Source organism: Vicugna pacos, chromosome 15, assembly GCF_048564905.1.
Source record: "Vicugna pacos chromosome 15, VicPac4, whole genome shotgun sequence".
In the NCBI taxonomy this organism is placed as follows: domain Eukaryota; kingdom Metazoa; phylum Chordata; class Mammalia; order Artiodactyla; family Camelidae; genus Vicugna; species Vicugna pacos.
The window spans coordinates 51528321-51550141 of NC_133001.1; the positions used below are offsets into that span (position 1 = coordinate 51528321).

Here is a 21821-nt window from a genome sequence, read left to right on the forward strand (position 1 = left end):
TGTTTTCTAAATTCCTGAAATACTAAGTTTGTTTACATGTTTATAATGAAGCTTAGACTTAAAATTTTTTTGTGTGACAGGAATAAATAATGCATAGTGGAAAGTGACAGATCTTGGCTCATTTCCTAGCTGCTAATCATTGGGCAGCTCTCTGCTGCAGGCATGTGAACTGATGCCTACCTCCCAGGGTTACTGTAGACCCGCCTGAGATAGCACGAAAATCGTGTAGTACCATAGCAGGCATTGAACACGTTTGTTTTCCTTTATGTAAGTGACCTGCACTCTGGTGGTTTACTGTCTTTGATTAGGAAGCAAGAAGGGGCTGGTAAGAAGTAGCCTTCCTTCCTTGGTTTAAAGAAAAAAAAAGCGTGTTGTTTAATAAAGGAACCAAATCTTAATACAATTTGTCTCTTAACCTTAGTTTGTCCACAGTAGAAATTGAAAACCGCGCTCAGTCCCTTCATCTCTTCGAGACCTTGAAGACGGATCCCGAAGCCTTTCACAAGCACATGATCAAGTATATTTACCCCACGATTGGTGGCTTTGATCTTGAAAGGCTGCTGTATTACTTCACTCTGCTGGAAAGCTGTGGCTGTGCAGACCTGGGAACATACGCCATTAAGCCAGAAACCCACATTCGTCTGCTGAAGAAATTTAAGGTAGTTGCGTCAGGTAAGATCATTTTCCTGCTTGAACTCATTCTTTAAGTTAAACCTGGGGCTTAATTGTCTACACACAGTCACGTCCCTGCACTGGGGCTGTTCTGACTGAGAAGCCACAGCATTTTGATGCTGATCGACTTTAGTTATTATCTTTCCAGCTCCTTTACTTACTGTTGAGGGAATTAAATACCAGAGAAACTTGTCATACAATGACTTAAGTAGACCTGCTACTAATATCCAGAGTTTCTGATGAATGCTCCAGAGGCTTTCTCCATACGCCCATTTTTATGTTTTCTCTATGTAAATGACAACAGGCAGTTTGGCAGAATTTCACTTCAGTGGGGCCTGTATGTTTGAAGTGTATATGAAACCCTTAAAATCAGAGCCTTTGAATCTTTGATAAATAGTGAAGATCTTTAGAATGGTGTCTCTGTGTCTTTACACTCACAGCTAAGAATTCATACCTCTCAAATCTGTGTGGTTCTTTATAATTTGCAAGACACTTTCAAATCTACATTCATCTGATGCTTGTAACAATTGCGAGCATTTACTTCGTTTCTCAGTGGTTTACGGGGTAACTGAAGTAGACCCTGGACTAGACACAGAGGAAAGGGGGTAAGGTTCCATCCCTGCCTTCAGATGAGATGCCAGATGAATGGCGAATGTCATGCAGCCTGGGGAGCACAGTCATGGAAAGAAACATAGATGTCACGGAGGGACTGAAGAAGCGAGGAGGTATGGCTGTCACCAGTGCCCGGATGAGAAGACGGGCACGCAGGAGCCGAGTGACCTGTTGAGGACTGCACCGTTCACTAAGTTGCAGGCAGAGACTTTGAACTCAGATCTTCTGATGGAACTGATTGCCAGACTACGCTGTCCGCTGTGACTACATTGCTAGAGAAGGCTTCTCAGCCAGCCATGCAAGGGGCTGCGCGTGTGTTTGAAAGCTCCTGTGTGTATGTTGGAATGAACTACTCCTTTTTTTCCTTTTCTTTTCAATAGGTCTTAATTATAAAAAGCTGACGGATGAAAACACGAATCCTCTTGAGGCATTGGAGCCAGTCCTTTCAAGTCAGAATATCTTATCTATTTCTAAACTTGTTCCCAAAATTCCTGAAAAGGATGGACGGATGCTTTCGCCAAGCTCTCTGTACACCATCTGGTTGCAGAAGTTGTTCTGGACCGGAGACCCTCACCTCATTAAGCAAGTCCCAGCGTCCTGCCCGGAGTGGCTGCAGGCCTTCGACGTCTGCGCGAAGTACTTCGATCGCCTGCGCCCGGGGGACCTCATCACTGTGGTGGATGCGGTTACATTCTCTCCAAAAGCTGTGACCAAGGTAACCGAAAAGATCATTTAAAGTAGATTGAACACTTTAAAAGAAACAAAATCGCTCTTACGTTCTGTAGATTTTGTTTTCATTTCCTCCGTTGAGATGGGGAGTACTTACGTGTTAGGCGTTTTTGGTTTTTACCAAGCACGAGGTGTTTTCACTGAGAAGTCATTTTCCTGCCACAGTCGTGCAAGTAGCCTGAGTCCGGCATGACTGTTCTAATCTGCACGTGCATTTTGCACATATTGTAGTTCTCATGTCATTTTATGGTAATTGCCCCGTGCTGTTCTTTCCAGTTGACAGTCGGGAGGAACCTCCAGTGCCTGCCTTCCGCGCCAGGCTGACAGCTTAGCTGTGGTTAAATCGAGGTCTTAAAGAAACTTCCCATGAATACCATGTAGTACATGATTTGATGATAAAATTACCCATGGGTTTCTCTGTCGCATTTTCCAATGTCCACTCCATGCTCAGGTCTGAGCCCTTTAACTGGGCTCTGATTCCGGCTCTCGATCCTTCAACCACGTGTAGTTTCACTCAGAACAGGAGATGTGGGTCCTTCTCCTCCCCTTCCTGCCCTCCCACCCGGACACCACTGTGAAACAAATGTAAATTTCTCACTGCTTGGACACGGCATAATCTCTCCTAGAAAATCTCCCAGCCCCTGGTTTCTGAACTGGGTTGTACTTGAAACTTCCTTTTCATTTTCTCTTGCCCATCTTTGCCGCTGCCTTCTCTTTCCCCCAGGTTGGCAAGTCTGCCCTGTACCCGATCCTATGTATGTTTATTATAGCAAGTATTACCCTGCAAGTTGAGTGCAGAGGCCAAGGATGCAGGGCATTCACTTGGAGGTTGGCACAGGTGGAGGCTGAAGCATCCATGGGGAATACTAGTTTCAACTAACTTGCTAGATTAACAGTTGTGGGTAACTCAGGACTTCATTTCCTTATTATTATAACCCAGTTTAGTTAATACTTGGTTTTAAATTTTACAGCCATTGCTGTAAAAAGGAAATAATCATTTTTTGTTGTTTTTTAAGGAAAAAATGAGGATGATTGTTAAAGGAAGTAGCACAATATATTTGAAAAGAACACAGGTTTGGAGTCCTGTGGCTTTGAACTTTGAACCTGCTACTTGTTGCCTCTGTGGTTCAGCCTCTGTAATCAGGCTGAGACTGAGTAATCTGTGAAACAGATAATAGTATTACCCTGATTTTAATAGGAAGGGGGAAACAGAGGTTCGACAGAGTTAACTTGGTAATAGAGGGGCCACAATTTCAGCCCCAGGAGGCTTATTCCGGGCCTTTGCTCCTAACCAGCAAGCTGTACTGTCTCTAAGAAGTTGTGGAACAAACAGCCAGAGTCAAGGGAGGGCAGTGGGACCAGAGAGCCCTAAGCATTTTCAGTCCAAGCGGAGCAGCCTGTCGTGGGATGGGTGCAGAGCAGGGCCGAGCCTAATGAGGAAGGCCAGGCAGGCACCTCGCAATGTCTGAAAAGACAACAGTCCAGCAAACATTGGATTTCAGTCTCCAAGGATGACGAGGTTCGAGTCCGAGTAGGTACTAGCAATGCAGAAAGTACGTGTTGGAAGGGAGGGGCTGAACCACGTAGGGAGTTGAAATCCAAGAAAATGGCTCCTGTGAACTGGCTGAAGGAGCCTGACGAGCAAACAGAGTGGCCAGGAAGACGGAGGGGCCCAGACGGAAGGAGGTTTTACATGTTTTACAGGAGGGCAGGGACAAAGCCTAGCATGGCCAGCCAAGGCCGTGTGCTAGTTGTGAGTGTGCATGTGGAGGTGGGCAGACAGTCCAGACTCTCCTGATTTATTCACTCCTGATTAAACAACTTGACGAGCTGGATGGAGAATCTACTCAGTTTCAGTTACATATGATGTTTGAAGTCAGATGATTTTGAATTATAGCACATTTTCATCACCTTAGTTTCTTAATTGTGTATCTTTAAGATACCCTTCAACCAGCCACCTGAAAATGCATGACAGTTGTGAGCATATGTGCATTTTTTTCCTGAGGAAAAGCTGCGTAGCTGACCCAGGAAGGACTGAGTCAATTGATTACAGCGTTTCTTTCTCTTAGTTCAGGTGGTGTAGTTTTCAGCAAGATATTCGTTTATTGTAAACTATATCAAGAAGTGGTTCTCTACTGAGTCAGTAAGCTGTAGAAAAGGGGCATAGACACACTAAATTACATCTTTAGTCTAGCTTTATCTTTCTTCTCCTTTTATTAATTGGCAAGCTTTCAATTTTCCATTCAGAGAGGGAAAGTATGAAGTTTAGATACAATGCATGTTTGAAATCACACAATACTATCCTAGAGAGAGTGTGAAATTCAAACTGAAATACAGCCCTCACATGTCAGAGGGCACATTTGGAAAAGGAATGCAGCTGGTTGTGGCCAAGTTTGCAAAACACCAGATGTTGCCACAGCTTGTACACAATGTTAAAGATGGAAACTGAGTGTATTTACTCATATGTAGTGTGCAGTTTTTAAACGTGTCCCCACGTTCAATTCAGAGCCAAGCTTTTGGAGAGAACTGGGGAACTGCTGCTAGACAGCACAGTAAGCAGTTCAGATACTGGAGTTCAGAGAGGCGTTTCCCCAAGCCTGAATTTAGTACCCATTCCACGATGAAGTAAGCCAGAGAAGGCTCTTTGCCTTCATGAGAAGAGTTACTCAGTTGCCATTTTGCGATAGCTGAATTTGTAGAAATTCTGGGGAAAATATTCACAAAATGGCATCATGTCATGTAGGCAGAGATTGAATTTGCATGACATTTAAGGTGATGAATTTGCAGAAGGGAAAAGCATACAGATGTTTAAGGTGCATTGTTGTTGTGTCTCCGTTGGATCAGGTTAGACTTGCTCTCTTGTGGCTTTTCCAATTCAGTAATTAGAAACATTTTTGTAGAAGGGTCAGAGAACAAGCTAGTGGGTGAGAAATCCAGGAAAACGGTCAGTGAAGCTGAAATGCAGGTCAACACACTATTCTCTTGGTTCAGACAGCGTGTGGTTAGATAAGGGGGAGCTTGCGTGTAATCCCGGCCTTCGTGTTTTATACTCCCCACTCGCTTTCAGTCTCTGGTGTAGCTACATCCAAAAGTGAGGATGTGGAGACTACTCCTCTTACTTAGGAAATGCCACCTAGAAGTTTGCCAGAATCCTTTAAAATCCCCAGGTCATCACAGAATCAGAGGGGGCCTGTGAGTATCCTGCCCGATGCTTCTCAGCCCGGAATTGGGGCGGCATCCACCCCCTCCCCCCAGCCTGCACACACCCTGTGTTTCAGCTCCCACCACTTGTTGCTGATGGGAACATACCTGCTTTGGGTTAGAGCAGAAAATTGTTGAGAACCTCTTGTCTAGTCTGACCTCTGACCTTCAAGCATCATTTCTATTGCTAATTAAGCTATTACCTCGGCTTTTACATCTATTCACACACACACTTTATATTCATTCACACATACACACATACACACACATGCGATCTTTGTTTCTCCTTGTAATTCCCACTTTTGGGTTCTGTCTCCTGGGGCTGTGGGAACAGCATCAGGGCCTCACTTTTCCGTATTATGACTATTCAGATTCTTGACCTAAGCTGCTATTTCCTCCCCTATCCTATTATCCGAATTATTTGGCATAAAAATCTGAAAGAAAAAAATTTGTTAAAAACCATAATATGACCTAAAAAGATTTGTTTCTTAAGTTTAAGTCTGAATCAAAAGGCTGCATTATAGTTGTAACCTCAGGGTCTTAACGCTGCTAATACCATCTTGTAACTAAGGAGGGGGGCACATTTTTCACCATAATGAGCAGTTGGTGTCTGAAGCCTATGTAAAAATATTTAGATAAAGCACAGTCCCTAATTGCATGGCATGATACATGGCTTTCTGATGCTTAACTCTGTTGGATCACTAAGTCTGTAGGCATTACTGTGTGCCATGTACAATATTAATTGCCATTGGAGATACCCAGATGTAAAAAATGCGCCTATAAGACACTTAAAATGAAGGGTATTTTTTTCTTTACAGTAAAATTATTATAATCGAGAATTACACCCTCTGTGAAATTAGAAATTCTTTGAGGGCAGGGATGGTGCCTTTAATCTTATAAGCTCTAGTTTCTAGCATAGTGTAAAGTAGATACTCAAAGTGATTGTTCAAATAATTATTATCATATATTGGCAATTCTTAAATCTGTTGATCTCTGTATGCCTTAATATTCTTAAAAATTATTGAGGACCTTAAATAACTTTTGTTTATATATTACAATAAATATATCATTGTTTATCATAGTAGAAGTTAAAATGGGGGGAAGAGTATAGCTCAAGTGGTAGAGTGCGTGCTCAGCGTGCAGGAGGTCCTGAGTTCAGTCCCCAGTACCTCCTCTAAAATAATAAAATAAATAAGTAAATAAATAAACCTAATTACCCCCCAAATAAAAATAAGTAAATAAATAAAAATGACTTTAAAAAAAGAAGTTAAAACCAAGAAATTTTAGAAATATTTGTTTAGTTCATTTAAAACTACCAATAATAGACCCATTTATAGGTTGACATGAATAGCATCTCTTAATGGGAAATAACTTTATTTCAAAAAGAAAAAAATAATGAAAGAGTGACCACATTTTACAGTTACATGTCTGGCTTAATGGAACACAGCTGGGTTCTTGTATTTGTTTCTGTATTCAATTTTTGTTGTTTTGGTTGAAGAAAATGAAGAGATTCCAGGAGTTCTTAATAGCCTACAGCGTAGTTTTGGGTGTTCTTTAATGCTACACTAAAACTCAACAAATGATAGATTCTTAAAGACTAGTTGTAATGTGGAATCAGAAACCCTATCCTTGATCTTTTTGTAGTACTTTGCAGTAAAACCATCATTCTAGTTTGCACTTTGAATGGCTCTTTTGGCCAAGTATGATTTGTAATATAATGCATTCAGCATTTGGAAACTAGTGGCTCCCTGAGTTATGCAAATTATCCAAATGCTGATACAGTGCATTTTACATTATCAGCACAGTCTCATGGATTATTATGAACGCTCATCTCATCCGATGAGTCGTTGAATATTGGGAAGCCATCAGTCTCACGGTGGTGGATACAAGTCTTCCAGAATTCCAGTATTTGCCTGAAAGCTCAAATTTTATCTTTGGCAACAAATACTGTGAATTGTTTTCCCTGAAGTGACAGGCTCACTTTGTACACTTTGGAGAAAAGGTTTGCCACATGTGCAGGTCTGAATAGCCATTGATGTCTGTTAGTTGTTCTTTCAGGCAGAAACAGTAATGCTTGCAGAAGGCAGCTCCTTCAGCTACTCAGAATTCAGACATCACATGGATGCTCTTTCATTACGACACTTGAGCACGCAGAGAAGCATTTTGTGTGTATCTTTCAGTTCTGCACGTAAATATGCACTCAGTGGTTGAGGTTTCACAAAATAACCGTTTTCACTCCTTCATCATGAATATCCTTAAGTGAAACTGCCCGCGGAGCACACAGGGACTCTTAGTGCAGTTTGGTGCCACTCCCTCGGTTTCTGCCAAGGCCCCGCGGTTTTCTCCACCATTTGCTTTTTCACCATCATACAAATGTCAGCACAGTGAAAAAAGGTAAATAATGTTTTAGGGTCATTATCAAAATAATTTTGACTTTGCAGACTCCTTGAAAGAGTCTTGGACTCTTGTGGTTTGTGGACCCCCTTCAAGAACCACTGTCATAGGTTATTGTTTCCCAAACCACAGGCATCCTTGATACGCACACGGAAGAGCAGGTCAGCTTCCTAAGTATTTGTAATTGAGATAATAATGAAGATGTGTCTGGTACATGCATAAAGGATTGTCTTAAAATTTCCATTTATTGTCTGACACTTCTGCATCAGCTTTCCAGGTAGAGAAGTGTCAGAAAGAATTTGAAAATGTAAAGGGGATGTGTGCATGGTAGTATCATTGTACCACCCTTTGAACTTATAAACTTGCAGTATGTTTTTCCTTCAACAAATTTTAGCCTTTGTAGTTTTTTCAGCTAACACATTTATCTTTTATTATTAATCAAGCTTAGCAGGGAGTTCTCTAGGGGAGACATATCAGAAAGGAGAAGGGGCTTGGAGTAAGGGTGCAGCTCCTAAGGGGTCCTCCTTAAACCTCGTGTCCTCAACTTTATTCCCAGGCCAGGATATCAAAGCAGAGAAGGGGTGATTTTGGGGGTGACCTGTATGCAATAGAGTTTGAGGGTGATGCTTAATCATAGTTCCACCCCTCCTTTACTCACACCTCCTTTTAAAATTCAGAAAGGTGAAAATAAATATCAACCATAAATAGATATTGTTGGAAGAGCTAAAATTGGGGAGCGTGGCCTGGATTTGCAACCTAATGATCTATCTTTCCCCAAAGTTTGTTTGAAACTTGTTTGAAACTTGCCTAGTTAGAGCTGCTGCAGAGAGTAATTCTATAAGGAAGCCAAGGATGAGTGTATACTGAGGGCAGACAGGGAGCAGCGACATAGACATGTTCTCATCCTGCGGGGAGAGGGCGGAGGGGAGAGAGACGCTGGATGGATGCGCTCTTCCCTGAGTTTCTGCCTGTTGACTGCAGTGGGAGTTTTCTCCTTGTAATGGAAGGATGGGGAGAGGGCAGTGGGCTTTTCGTTTCCTTGACTGATTAGGCTTAATAATGAAACCTCTTGCCAGTGAGGGGAGAAAAGAGTCCAGCGTCTGTCAGGACCTGGTCCCGGTGCTCCCATGTCACGAGGCCACTCCTCTTGCACCTGAGTCCTGTGGTGTGTCCTCCTGAGGTCAGTCGTGACAGTGCAGCCTCTGCTTCCGGAAAACTCTAAAATAGGTCAGAGGACCACACTCTTCTGACTCCCTGTAGACTAGCTTAAAAATTTACTCTCTATTCTATTTCCCGTCTCAGAGTTTGCCCAACCAGATTGATAATTAAAACTCATCAGAAGTTAAGCAGTGAGCTTACATGAGAGTAGAAATATGCCAAGTATTAGAGGTCAGCAACTTTCAAATGGCCCAAATTTAAATTCCCGTTATTAAATTCTGAGGGAGAAATTGACATCCTAAAATTGACATCCTCAAAATCAAATCCTCTTGCCCTTTTAGTTAAAGTTCAATTACATCAAAATCCAAATTTCATAAGTTGAACAAAATTAAAGTTGATAGGTGATTTTTCCTGGTTTCTACTCTGTCTTAGCCAGAGAGGTCGGAGTTAGATGTCTGGCAACAGCTGGTTCCTTCGGCAGAACACCCCTGTTCCCCTTGAGTTAGTGTAGCTTCTTCAGCAAATCTGAAGTTAAATTAATCCCACCACAAGTTTTGTATGCATCCCATTTTTAAAAACTCCAAAAGAAAACCAGAAAAAAATAAAACTGTTTCAGCCCCAGCTTCAGAACCATATAATTTAGAAAACTCATGCAGTTCACCAGCCCTGAAACAGTTAGCCAGGCAAAGCAGGGTTCTTGAATCCTGTTCTTAGTTCCATCCAAATACACTTCCTAGAATGCTGGAGAGCGTAGAAGGGGCTTGGTGGGATGGGAGCGAAGGAGGAGAGACAGAAAACCTTACTGGATTTAGCTTTGCCAGGATGTCAGGTCAAACCAGTTGTCCAGAGATCGGTTGGGTAGGGCTACCATCAAGAGGTTATCTGGTGTACGTTCTCCATGGAGGAAGGAAAAATGTCTATACTGTCTTCTTTCTGGGACTGATGTATTTTACACGTCCTTGTCTCTAGTCACTCTGCCTTCCGAGTTTCTGTTTCCTCATTTAAGCTCTGCATTCCTTTCAGTTAAGTGTCACAGGGCTGGTGTCACTGCCTTTTTGCTGTGGAATTCCACTTGTCTCGGAAACCTGTCTCCTGGGGAAGTTTCACCCACGTCCATATTTGTTTCTGCTGAAAACCCCCTAATGAAATCAGCATAGATGTTTTTGAAACCTGTGCCCCTAAGGACCTAGGGAGGACTACTGCCTTTGCTTTGTGCTTGGCTCTGAATTTTATGCTTGTGCTACTTCCATGGGAATAGAAATATTTCTATCACATCTTTCGGGTTTGACGGGAGAGAACAATAAACAGCATCCTGTCTTCCCAAGATGCAGTCAGTTACGAGATAGAAGGTTCAGCTGGGTGGGAATCAAAGCGACTTTGTTGTTGGTAGGATTGGAGTGGAGGACGTGGCTTGATTTTCCACGCCAGCCTTCTTTACACTTGCTCCCTGCACCAGATCCTCACACAGCCCCGCCGAGCACTGAGTCGATCTGTCGAGCAGCTGTGCTTCCTCAGCAGGCCTGCCTCTCCACTTGATCCCCATTCATGGGACCGAGAGAGGTGGCCTCTGGCTTAGTGCTGTCCAGGAGAACTGTCATGTGACCACATGTGCAATTTGAAATTTTCTAGTAGCCGCAGTAAGAAAAGTAAACCAAATAGGTGAAATTGTCCTAAACACTTGTCAGTTGTCCAAAATAGTATCATTTCAACATGTAGTCAATATAAAAATTATGAATGAGATATTTTAACATTCTTGTTTTCATGTAGTCTTTACAAATCTGCTGACTGTACTTGTCAGTACAGACCTTTCAGAGGCTCGACAGTCACATGAATGGACTGCACAGGTAATGCTTATCTGGAACCAGAGTCTGGGCCTGTCCCACCAATGTGTACTGCTGGAAGCCCAGGGATGGAAGGCGAGGGTACTCTCCCCAAAGGCAGATCTCAAAAAGAGAGGGAAAGGACTAGCCATCCATAATCAGTTTCTTCTCCCGGTATCATCAGATGTCACTCCTCCTCTCCCGAGAAGTCAGAGGTGAAGAGAGAAGCAGTACATACCTTCTTGAGACCCACGGGGGGACTCTGGGCCTGGGAGGGAACTGCAGAGGAGGAGAAAGTGGTTCCTGCCACACATGCTAAGTGATGTCAAGTTAACAATAAATTACAAGACCTTAGGAACCACTGTACATTCTGTGTAAGGACAGCAGTGATGGCTACCATCTTTATTCCCTTACTCTGTGCCAGGCACTGGCTCGCGCCTCTGCCTTATCTCCAGTCTTCGTCACAGCCCGGTGACGTAGCTATTGTATCTCAGTCTGAAATGAGTAAACTGAAGGTTAGAGGTTAAATAATTTGTTCAAGATCAGAAGCAAGTCGGTAGTTGAGGCAGAATTCCAATCCTAGTCTTACCTGTTCCGTGTTAGCAGTCTTCAGCAATGATAATCCTTTTCTTCCTTAGACAGGCACCCACTATTTTCTGAGCATTGTATTGGGTACGTTTATGTTATCCTCTTATATGGAGTCCACACCCGGCCCTTTGACCTGAGCTCCTTTCTGTAACAAGAAAGAAATAGAACCGCTCCCTCCTCGACATGCCTGCTCTTTGGGAAATGGAGTGAAATCACCACGTATCCCCGAGCCTTTTCACCCCTCAATCTTCTTTATTCTGCAAGTAACGTGGATTTCATGTGTTTCTGTTATAATCACCTTCTCCTTGATGTGATTTATATGTGTTCCTCCTTAAAAAAAAAAACAGAAAGGAAAAAAATCACCTCCATGTATTAGTTTCTTAGTCTGTTGTAACTAATTACTACACACCTAGTGGCTTAAATGATACAAATTTACTGTCTTAAATTCCTATAGGTTCGAAGTCAGACAGGGGTCTCACTGGGCTACAGTCAAAGTGCAGGTAGGGCTGCATTGCTTTCTGGAGGCTCCAGGGGAGAACCCACGTTCATAACTGTGTTTGTTTGTTGGCTTATGGCCTCTGTCCTCCGTCTTCAAAGCCAGCAACATTGCATCTTTCTGATTCTGTCTTCACATTATCTCTCTCTGACCAAAGGCAAGGAAGGTTCGCACTTTTAAGGATTTGTGCGATGAGATTGGAGCCTCTGTGATCATCCAGGATAATCTACCCATCTCAGGGACTCTACCATTAATCACATCTGCCAAGTCCCTCTGGCATGTGTGGTAACATGTTCACAGAGCCCAAGGATTAGGATGTGGACATCTTTGGGGACCATAATTCTGCTTACCTGTACTTTTATATATAATAAGCTTATAGAGACTTTATAGACTTCATAATAAGGTTTTATAAAAGGACTGAAGTTTATAGTAAAACGAAAAAATGGTAAAAAGCCTTGAAAAATAATTAACTCAAAGCTGATATACTGCCTTAATACATACATATTTTTGTTTCTGTGTAAATGGATTTTAGTTTATTCAAGATAAAACATACTTATTTTAAATCCAAATAAACTACATGCATCTCTGTTTCTGATTACTGATATATGTAGTCTCCACATTGATCTTTGTGTATCATTGTTGGAGTATACGTTACAGCAGTGAATGAAGATCTTTTGATCGTCATATTTTTTTTTAATTGAAAAGATGTGTATCTAATGCACATTTGTGTTAGAAGACACTGCGTTTCTCAGGCTCCTCTCTTCCTAAGTGGAAAGTGGCATTCTCGTGTATTTTTTTAAGACTTTATTTTTTAAGAGCAGTTTTAGTAGGTTCACAGCAAAACTGAGAGGAAGGTACAGAGATTTCTCACTTGCCCCCTTGCCCCTCACCAGAAGGTACATTTTTTTCTCTGCAATTGATAAACCTACACTGACATCATTATCACCCAAAGTCATAGTTTACCATAGGGTCCACTGTTGGTTTTGTACATTCTGGGGGTGTGGACAAATGCGTAATGACATGTATTATCTATCCATCATTATAATATCCTAGAGTACTTTCGTTGCCCCAAAAAGCCTCCATTTTCTGCCTGTTCCTGTCCCACCCCACCCGCTGGCAACCAGTGATCTTTTTATTGTGTCCATATTTTTACCTCTTTTATGATGTCATAGTCTAATGTAGTCATAGACTACAGCTACGTGTAGTCCTACACTGCATAGCCTTTTCAGATTGGCTTCTTCCACTTAGTAATATGCACTTAAGGGTCTCCATGTCTTATCATGGCTTGATAGTTCATTTCTTTTTAGTGCTGAGTAATATTCCATTGTGTGGCTATACCAGTTTATTTATCCATTCACCTTCTGAAGGACATCTTGGTCAGTTCTAAGTTTTGGCAATTATGAATCAAGCTGCTGTAAATATTCATGTGCAATTTTCTTATGTGGACACAAATTTTTAACTCCTTTGGATAAATACTGAGGAGAGCAATAGCTGGATTCTATGGTAAGAGTATGTTTAGTTTTGTAATAAACTTCCAAACTGTCTTCCAAAGTGGTGGTACGTTTTGCATTCCCACCAGCAGTGAATGAGACTTCTTGTTTCACGTCCTCTGCAGCATTTGCTGTTGTCAGGGTTCTGGGTTTTGACCTTTCTCATGGGTGCATAGTGGTATCTCACTATTGTTCTAATTTTCATTTCCCTGAGGACATATGATGTGGAGCATCATTGTATATGCTATGTGTTTATGTGCCGTCTGTATATATTCTTTGGTGAGATGTCTTTTAAGGTCTTTGGCTGATTTTTCCATCAAGTTGTTTGTCTTCTTACTATTTTAGGAGATCGTTGTATATTTTGTATAACAGTGCTTTATCAGATGTGTCTTTTGCAAATATTTTCTTCCAGTCAGTAGTTTGTCTCTCACTCTCTTGATGTTGTGTTTCACACAGCTATAGTTTTTAATTTTGATGAAGTCTAGCCATCAATTATTTCTTTTATGGATTGTGCCTTTGGTGTTTTATCTAAAAACTTATAGTCATACTTAGGGTCATCTAGATTTCTTCCTATGTAACCTTTTAGGAGTTTTTAATTGTGTGTTTTACATTTAGGTCTATGATCCATTCTGAGTTAATTCTTGTGAAGGATGTAGGTCTGTGTTTAGATTCATTTTTTTGCTTGTGGACGTCCAGTTGTTCCAGCCCTATTTGTGGAGAAGACTATCTTTGCTCTGTTGTATTGCCTTTACTCCTTTGTTAAAAGTCAGTCAGCTGTATTTATGTGAGGGCATACTCACACATGTTAGCCGTCCCCCCACCAAATTTTATGATGCTCATTGTTGCTATTTTATAGTCATATTAAACTTGACTATGAGATGTTACATTCATTCAGTTTTACGAGATGACTAAATGTTAAGTCATTTTCCTCTAATCTCATAAATAAGTATTTTGCTCATTAATCTCTGGTCTTGGTGTAGTCATCACTTCAGTCCTTTGATTCTGAACTAAATGAGCTTTGTTCATTCCAGATACATTCAGGAAGTGTTTACACAAGCACGTGTTCATTGCCACTGTTGTAAGTGCTGTAAACAAAGAAAAGACTGCCTAGCTCCCTGCCCTTGAGAAGCTCCCAGTTGATTACAACCAATGTGTGTGTGTGTATCAGGTGAACTATAATTTGATACAAGAAGTACCATTAAGGATATTAATAAAAGCTGTGTGTACAAAGGAAGACATACTCAGTAAATACTTATTGAACGCCTTCTATGTTCCAGGCATATATGTGTTAATAATGCTACCTCATAATGATTATTTCAAGCTAGTTAAATGTTCAGTATATACTGCTCTCATCTGACCTTCAGCTAGCCTCTGTGTATTGTTATAGTGTTCTTGAATGCCGTTGCTTTTAAGGAACCATTTTCTTCTATTTTCCAAGATGAGAGTTTAGTTTGATAAGCATACCCTATCTTGACAAAAAAAAAAAAAAAAAGCAAAAAGCCAGGAGCTTAGGAGATAAGCAAAGAAGAAAGAACCTAAAAAAGAATTGTTTTTCAAGTGTGATTGTCAAGGCACAGTATACATGGGAGCAGGTGGAACACTTGAAGGGTAGACAATACAGGTTTTGAAAGTTAATATGATATAACATAAATTTTAAAAAATACAGTTCTACAAAAAAATGACCTTCTATTACAAGACTCAGAAAGTCTCTCCTGTTGAAAGTTTTACATGGCCTTTACGTTTCCACAGGTGATTATTTCTCCTCCTTGCCCTTTTTCCATTTATAAAAAGTGAAAAATCCGTAAGTTCCTAGAAAAGTCAGTCTGATTTTCCCATTTGACTCAGGATCTCCCTTTTATCAAGTATGCGTCATTGGTTAATTTGGACATTTACAGAACGAATATTTACTGAGTGCTGGGGAAGACAGCCTCTGAGAGGGCCCCTGGTGATCCCGACCTGCCAGGATTAGTCCTGTGTGTAACTCCCTCCCCTGGTGTATGGACTAGACTCACTAATTCACTGCTGATAAGCAGAATGAACAGCAAACGTGATGGGACACCATTTACAAAATGAGGTTACAGAAGGACTATGGCTTCCTTCCTGGGCGTTCTCTTCTCCCTTGGATCGCTCACTCTTAGGGAATCTGGCTGTCCTGTGGTGAAGAGCCCCGCAGGGCAGGAGACCGAGGCTGCCAATGACCATGTGAGTAAACACGGACGTGTATCTCCTCCTGCACCCCAGCAGGTCACCGGGTGGCTCTGCAGTCCCGGCCCATGGTTTGATTATAACCCCCCGAGAGAGCCAGCCAGTGAGTGCTGTGAGTGGCAGCGTGGGTTGGAGGAGGGCAGTGTAAGGAGGGGGAGGGAAGCCAGGGGATTAATCCCAAGGCACCTAGCTCAGCCGCACTCAGATTCATGATTCATAGGAACTAGGAGGTAATTAATGTTTTAAGCTTCTGAATTTGGCCATTTTTTAATGCAACAATGGAAACTCTCATCCGTGTCTGTTACATGTCGGGAATTGTCCTCAGGGCTGGGAATATGGCACCGAACAGCATAGACAAGCATCTCTGACCTAAGGGAAACTGGACAGTAAACAAAATGATGAAGCTCAGACCTGTGAAATGGTAGTAAATCAAGAGAAAAATAAACCTTCCAGGAGTCAGAAGTGCAAGACAGCAGGACTGCGGCAATTTAAAGTAAGATGGTCGAAGAAGACCTCACGGAGAATGTAATACTTGAGCAAAGAGCTTCAGGAAGTCAGGCAGCAACAAACTGTTTATCAGAGGGAAGGTGGCCCAGGGGCGCATGCTGCGCCCATGTGAGGAACTGTGAGGCCAGTGTGGCTGGCGGGGAACGCGGAGGGGGCAGCGGTGGGAGGTGAGTGACAGGACCGTGTGGCTGGGATAGGGCCTTGTGGGGATGAGCAGCCAGTGCAGGCTTTGATCGGACCTGGCGCTTTAACAGAACCCCCCCTGCTGCCCTGTTGAAGGTGTTATGGGAGGTAGTGGCAGAAGCAAGGAGACGGCTGAGGAAGCAGCTGTGGTTTTCTAAGTAAAAGATGCTGGTGGTTTGGATGAGGATGGTAGCAGTGACCATGGTGAGAAATGGTCAAATTCTGGATTTATTTGGAAGATAGAGCCAATTTGCTGTTGGATTTGATGCGGAAGATAAGAAAACGTTAATAATCCAGGATGGTACCAAGACTGTTGGTCTGAGTGACTGTAAGAGTAGGGTTGCTATTTACTAAGATTGGAAGGAGCAGCTTTGGGGGGTAGGATCAGGAGCTGTTGTTTGACATATTAAAATTGATGTGGCTTTTTGTGAGGTTACACCATTGGAAGGAGATGGGCGATGGGTACGTGGGGTCTCTCTGTACTATCCTGCAGTGTCTCGTGAGCCAGCCAGTGAGTGCTGTGAGTGGCAGCGTGGGTTGGAGGAGGGCAGTGTAAGGAGGGGGAGGGAAGCCGCATCTGACGTCAGTATGTACCACGTGCCGTACACGCGTCATCTCATAAACTTCATAACAACCATGAGGGTGGGTGATGCCGCCCTTTCTTGTGGATCAGAAAACTTCGGCTCAGGGACGTTGAGGGACTTCCCCCAGACTGCTGGCATGTAAGTGGCGGAGCCAGGTTTGGATCCTAATTCTGTCATATTCTGAAACCTTGTTCTCAACATGCTTTTTATCCAAAAGCTGTAGCTCCATTTTACAGATACATTTAGACATCATTCATTCAGTTACTGCACCTTAAATAGTCTGACTTAAAGCTGATAGCATTACTGATGTGTGGAAGCTGGCTGAGCAACGAGGGGACGGTCATTAGAAATACAGAACTGAGGTGGTTCTGTAGGGGCAGCAACCTAGAAATGGTTCCATCTGTAAAGCATCTGAAAGGATGAAGCGGCATGACCTGGGGATCAGCTCGAGTGTCCCAGGACTCTGCGCATCTTGTCTGTAAATGGACACATGTGCAGAATGAAGCCGTGCCTTGTGCACGTCAGAGACTGAGGAAGGACACCCACACGTGTCTTCCCAGAGCAGACGTACTGTGTGCTCTGTGCTTCACAGGTGTGCGTAGTTTGGTTCCTTCGGGCTCTAAGGAAGCCCACCTCTGGCTGCATCAGTTAATGGGGTCATTACAGTGAGCATAACAGGAGCCAGCACTGAGAATATGAGAGAAAGGACTCCTCAGTGAGCGAGGCCTCCCGAACAGCTGACCGGTCATGACATGAAGGCATGAACCTGCCGACACACCCACACATCCTCCAGCTCTCACACGCACACACAGACATCTTAATTGCTCACAGTAAAATTTCCCAGGAGAGGAACCTTTCTGGTTGCATATCACTCTCCAGCGTAGAGCAACCTTTAGGACAGAGCCCTGGGCCACCGCACGGTCATTGTCCAGCCTCCATGTGGCTGCAGTCGGCTGCAGGGCTCCTCCCTGGTCCCCTTAACTGTGCCCAGATTCTGAAGAGGTGTGTTGCCAAGCGGATGACCTGTTTTTGACAGGCCCCCCTGGCTGCTTCCTCAAAGAGGCATTGTGGGTGTGGCATTCACTCTGAATAATGTGACCCGGAAAAAAAGCCTAAGAATTGCCCCTTCGGTGCCCATCAGTTTCACGCTATAATAACACGGGGAACTAAAGTTTCCTTCCAGAAGTCTGTCACAGTCATCCAGGCTGTGCCTCGCTACGGGTGTCATTTGACCATTTCCTTCCCTCTGCCTCTTCACAACCAGCCTTCAGACAAGATTCTGTAAGAGGACGAAGACAGTATTTATTGTAATGTTACCTTGTGAATTGTCCTGCCAGCTCGGTGAAGTAAATAATTTTATCATCGCTTTAACAGGCCAGAGAATTAAGGCTCAAGGAAGTTAAATAACTGCTCCAGTGTCTTATGACCTAGAAGTGACCAGGTCAGGATTCATACACAGCCCTGCTTCCCAAATCTGGCTTTCCACGGCCTCCTTGCCTGAGAAATCTGGCTGCAGAAGCCCATCTGGGGTGACCATGATTATTGGCTCGACTGGCAAGCAGAAAACTCATTCTCTGTTTGTGCTTGGAAAATGATTTCAGATTGGCTAAGGTGATAATTTAGTAAGAGAGACTGAGAATTGGCCCAAGGCCATGTGTGTGGTCCAGTCATAAATGGTGATGCTTCTGCTTCTGCTTCTGAGGAGTCTGGCGGGGCGCTGAGCTGCCATGTGTTTCTGTAGCCCCCACGGGCCTCTCCGCTCAGAAGAGCAAGAAGAAGTAACACTCCTTCCTGGGGAGCACGTGGGCTCTCAATTCACAGGAGGTGGAAATCTTGGGGAAGACAGAGGAATAAATCAACAATCTCAGAACAACGTGCAGCAAATACCAATGCATATTTTAACATGAAAAAAGCAGAGGAGGAAAGGGGACTGAAAATCACCTCCCTATTGAAATGCTCTTTCTGGCCAACTTCACAGCCCTGAGTTGTCTGTTGTTCAACCATAAATCTTCAGTGACGTGGGATCCCTTCACTCCTCCATTTTCTGTTCACCCTGTAAGCTCCCACCTCTCACTTAAGTGCCTTTTAAACTTATAAGCAGATTTATCTCCTAATTGCTGTTTTATAAATACTTTCTCTAGCCTGTGCAGCAAGGAATCGATAATGAAGAGCCATGCCCTCTTCTCTCAGCTGGTGCCAACAGCTTTTCCAGTGTTCGTACCCAAAGGAAAGAGCCCTGCCTAACTGCAGCCATCTCAGGATGCTGGTTGCTTTTGCCTGCTTGACAGCCCGGGGGAGCTCTTCATAGATGGAGGTGGTAGAGAAAAATTAGTGAGATTCATGATGAATATGCTAGTGACCTGTGACGTGGTAACATTAAGGTAGAAATGGTTAGTAGTTGAGTTGATGGGACCAGTTGAGTTGATGGGCCCAGTAAGAAAAGGCCCCAAGGTGGAAGAGGTTTTTGAGCCGAGCCTTAATAACTGAGGAGACGTGTCATCAGTGCCACAGAGGAACCGATTAGAAGGAGAGGAACATTCCAGACAGACTGAGCAGTTTTACTAAAAGCATGAAATAACCTGGCACCTTCAGTTGACTACAAGACATAGTATAAATGGAAGTGTTTATTCCGAGGTGAGATAGATAAGAAAGGGCCTGGTCATGAATGAAAACTCTTGTATACCTGGCTAAATGTTTTAGACTTTCCTAAGAATGAATCAGTTAGACATAAATTTTAAACTGGGTAGTGACTGGAGAAGGAACAGAAGGCAGCAGCCTGGACACAGGGATGCTCCAGTGTGAAGGCCATTGCAGTGTTTTACGGGAGAGATGATGGTGGACCAGAGAGACACTGACACCAAACTCACTTGATTTGTGTTAGTTTCTGTAGGGCAAGCGTGCATGCTGTATCTCTGTTTTCATAATGCATTTGTATAAACATCCTTTGAGGATACTGTTTAACCTTTTGGTCACTGAATCACTTAGCAGAGTTCCTTAATCATAGTACAACCAAGCTTCACCAGTACACCTGGTGTGGTGAGGGCTATTTCATGCCACCTGTATGTGTGAAAAAACTATGAGAGATTGATGCCACTTATCCGGTGTTAAAAATTCCCATGAGGAGAACAGAGTAAAACAATTCTAGGTTAACATTGACCCAGGAAAGTCTGGAAAACTTTCCTACATTAATATTGTGACCTTTCAATGTATGGAATTAAATCTTGGTTGATTCATTGTGAGTTCTTTCAGTGGTAGCATGGTAATGGATAGACAGGTTTATAGTTGCACCTTCCTGAGTTCAAGCTTGACCTTGGGGGAAATACTCTGTCTTCTGAATTTCTTCCTCTGTATAATGGGGAACAATAATTACTACCATATAAATATGGATTCATTTAAAAATGTTTTTAGACACAAGTGAAAATCCAATTAAATGAGTTTAACTGAGCAGAAAATTTACTGGCTCATGTAACTCTAAGGGCCAGAGGTAGGGCTGACTCTGGGGTTGGCTGATTCAGCAGTGGGCGGTCATCAGGGAGCCGGTTTCTTTCAGTCTCTTTTCTCTGCTGTCTGTGGTGGTAGATTCACCATCAGGCTCTTGGCTTCAGAGTCAGTACACTGACCGGTGGTGTTTGGGAGCGACGTCACTTCCTGACCCACATCCACCCAGGTAGGGAGGGAGAGCTCCATGCAAGCACCAAACTGAAAGTCTGAGCTTTTTACTGGTTAGATCACCCCGAACCAATTCCCGTGGCTCTTGGTATGCCAGGCACTGATTACCTTTGGCCTGGATTACCTGAACTGACCACTGTGCTGAGATGGATGAGATTGCCCTGAATGGTCCATCAGGACTGACCCTGGAGCAGCCCTGAGTCAGTCCTGCACACACTGCATGGTGTTGAGTGGGTGTCAGGGAGACAGGCGCAGTGTCTGGAACACGTACCATGAGTAAGTTCTGTGAGGATTAAATTTAAAAACAAGTCTAAAGATCTTGATGTCAGCAGACGCTCAGTATTGGTCAGTTGCCCTTCTGGTTTTCTTTACCCCTCTCTCTGTTTTACCTACAATGTCCAAAAGTGGCATTTGAATTCCTTTCAGCCCAATTTCACACACTAGCAACAGTTCAGGTTGGATTTGAATGATGCTAAACAGTTTTAAGTGTTGGAATAAGACCTGGATATTCATATTTACCCTTGATTTTGATATAAATTCAGTTGATCTACTTAAAATGAACTTAATAATAAGAATTTATGTTGTATATCCGATACATGCATATGATAGGAAAAGATTTTTCAGTGGAAAATGTGAATGAATGCTTTCAGATTTTGTTAAGACCTGTACATGCAGAGCAGCAGTGGAGGGCAGCGGTCACTGACTGCAGCCGCGTTTCACCTTGTTTCCAGCATTCTTCATGCCCCTCCCCACTAAGATAAAGGTGACCTTTAAGCCGCTGAAAAACTTAGGAATGTATTAGCTTATGTCATTGCCGAAAGGGAATAGTAAAAAAAAAAAAAGCTACCATTTACACTTTGCTGAAGAATAATATAATATTTCTGTAATTATAGGACAAGGCAAAAGGCAAAGATAAAATGGCCTCTGTGCCCTCATCATTCATTTTTTTACATTTTTACTTTTATTAATAAGCAATTGATAGTAAAGCAAAAGAACAAAATTATGATGTTTATTTTGTTAAGTATATAATTGAATGTGACAAAACCTGCGTTCTTATTTTTGTGTTTGAATATCTCATGAACTGGAGTAAGGCAACATTTTTAAAACTTCTTAATTTTATTTTCTGCTGTGAAATATTTAAGATGCTACTTCATAATGTTCTATATTTATTTTTAAAGCAGTGCTTAAAATATTAGACTAAGCACTGAGTTTGAAGAATGAAGAAGATATGGGTCCTGCTCTTTGGGTCTCATAATCTAGTGAGGGAAGTAGACACAGAAACAGAACATATCTGCACACTCAGTGTTAGCGTAGAGAGAGGGTAATGTCACGCTATCAGGAAAACATGAAGTGAGTTCACTTTTAATGAAGTCAATTAAATCTGACTTAGATAATTTGATACTTCATTGGTAGCCTCAACTTTTGCTGCCCCTCCAAGTCATCCTGTCATCACTGGGGCAGATTTGCAGCTGTTCCACAAACTCTTTGAGTTACAGTCCGTTAGTGGATCCTG

The 21821-nt window shown here is 42.7% G+C and overlaps 1 protein-coding gene across 1 annotated transcript in view; it reads left to right on the top strand.

The window, feature by feature from the left end:
- NBAS (NBAS subunit of NRZ tethering complex) overlaps positions 1–21821 on the top strand; it is a 276510-nt gene that overhangs the window by 194080 nt on the left and 60609 nt on the right. Inside the window, exons 43-44 of the mRNA XM_072938186.1 lie at positions 422–672; positions 1665–1999. Of these exons, the coding sequence (XP_072794287.1) occupies positions 422–672; positions 1665–1999 (586 nt within the window). The remainder of the gene's footprint in view (positions 1–421; positions 673–1664; positions 2000–21821) is intronic.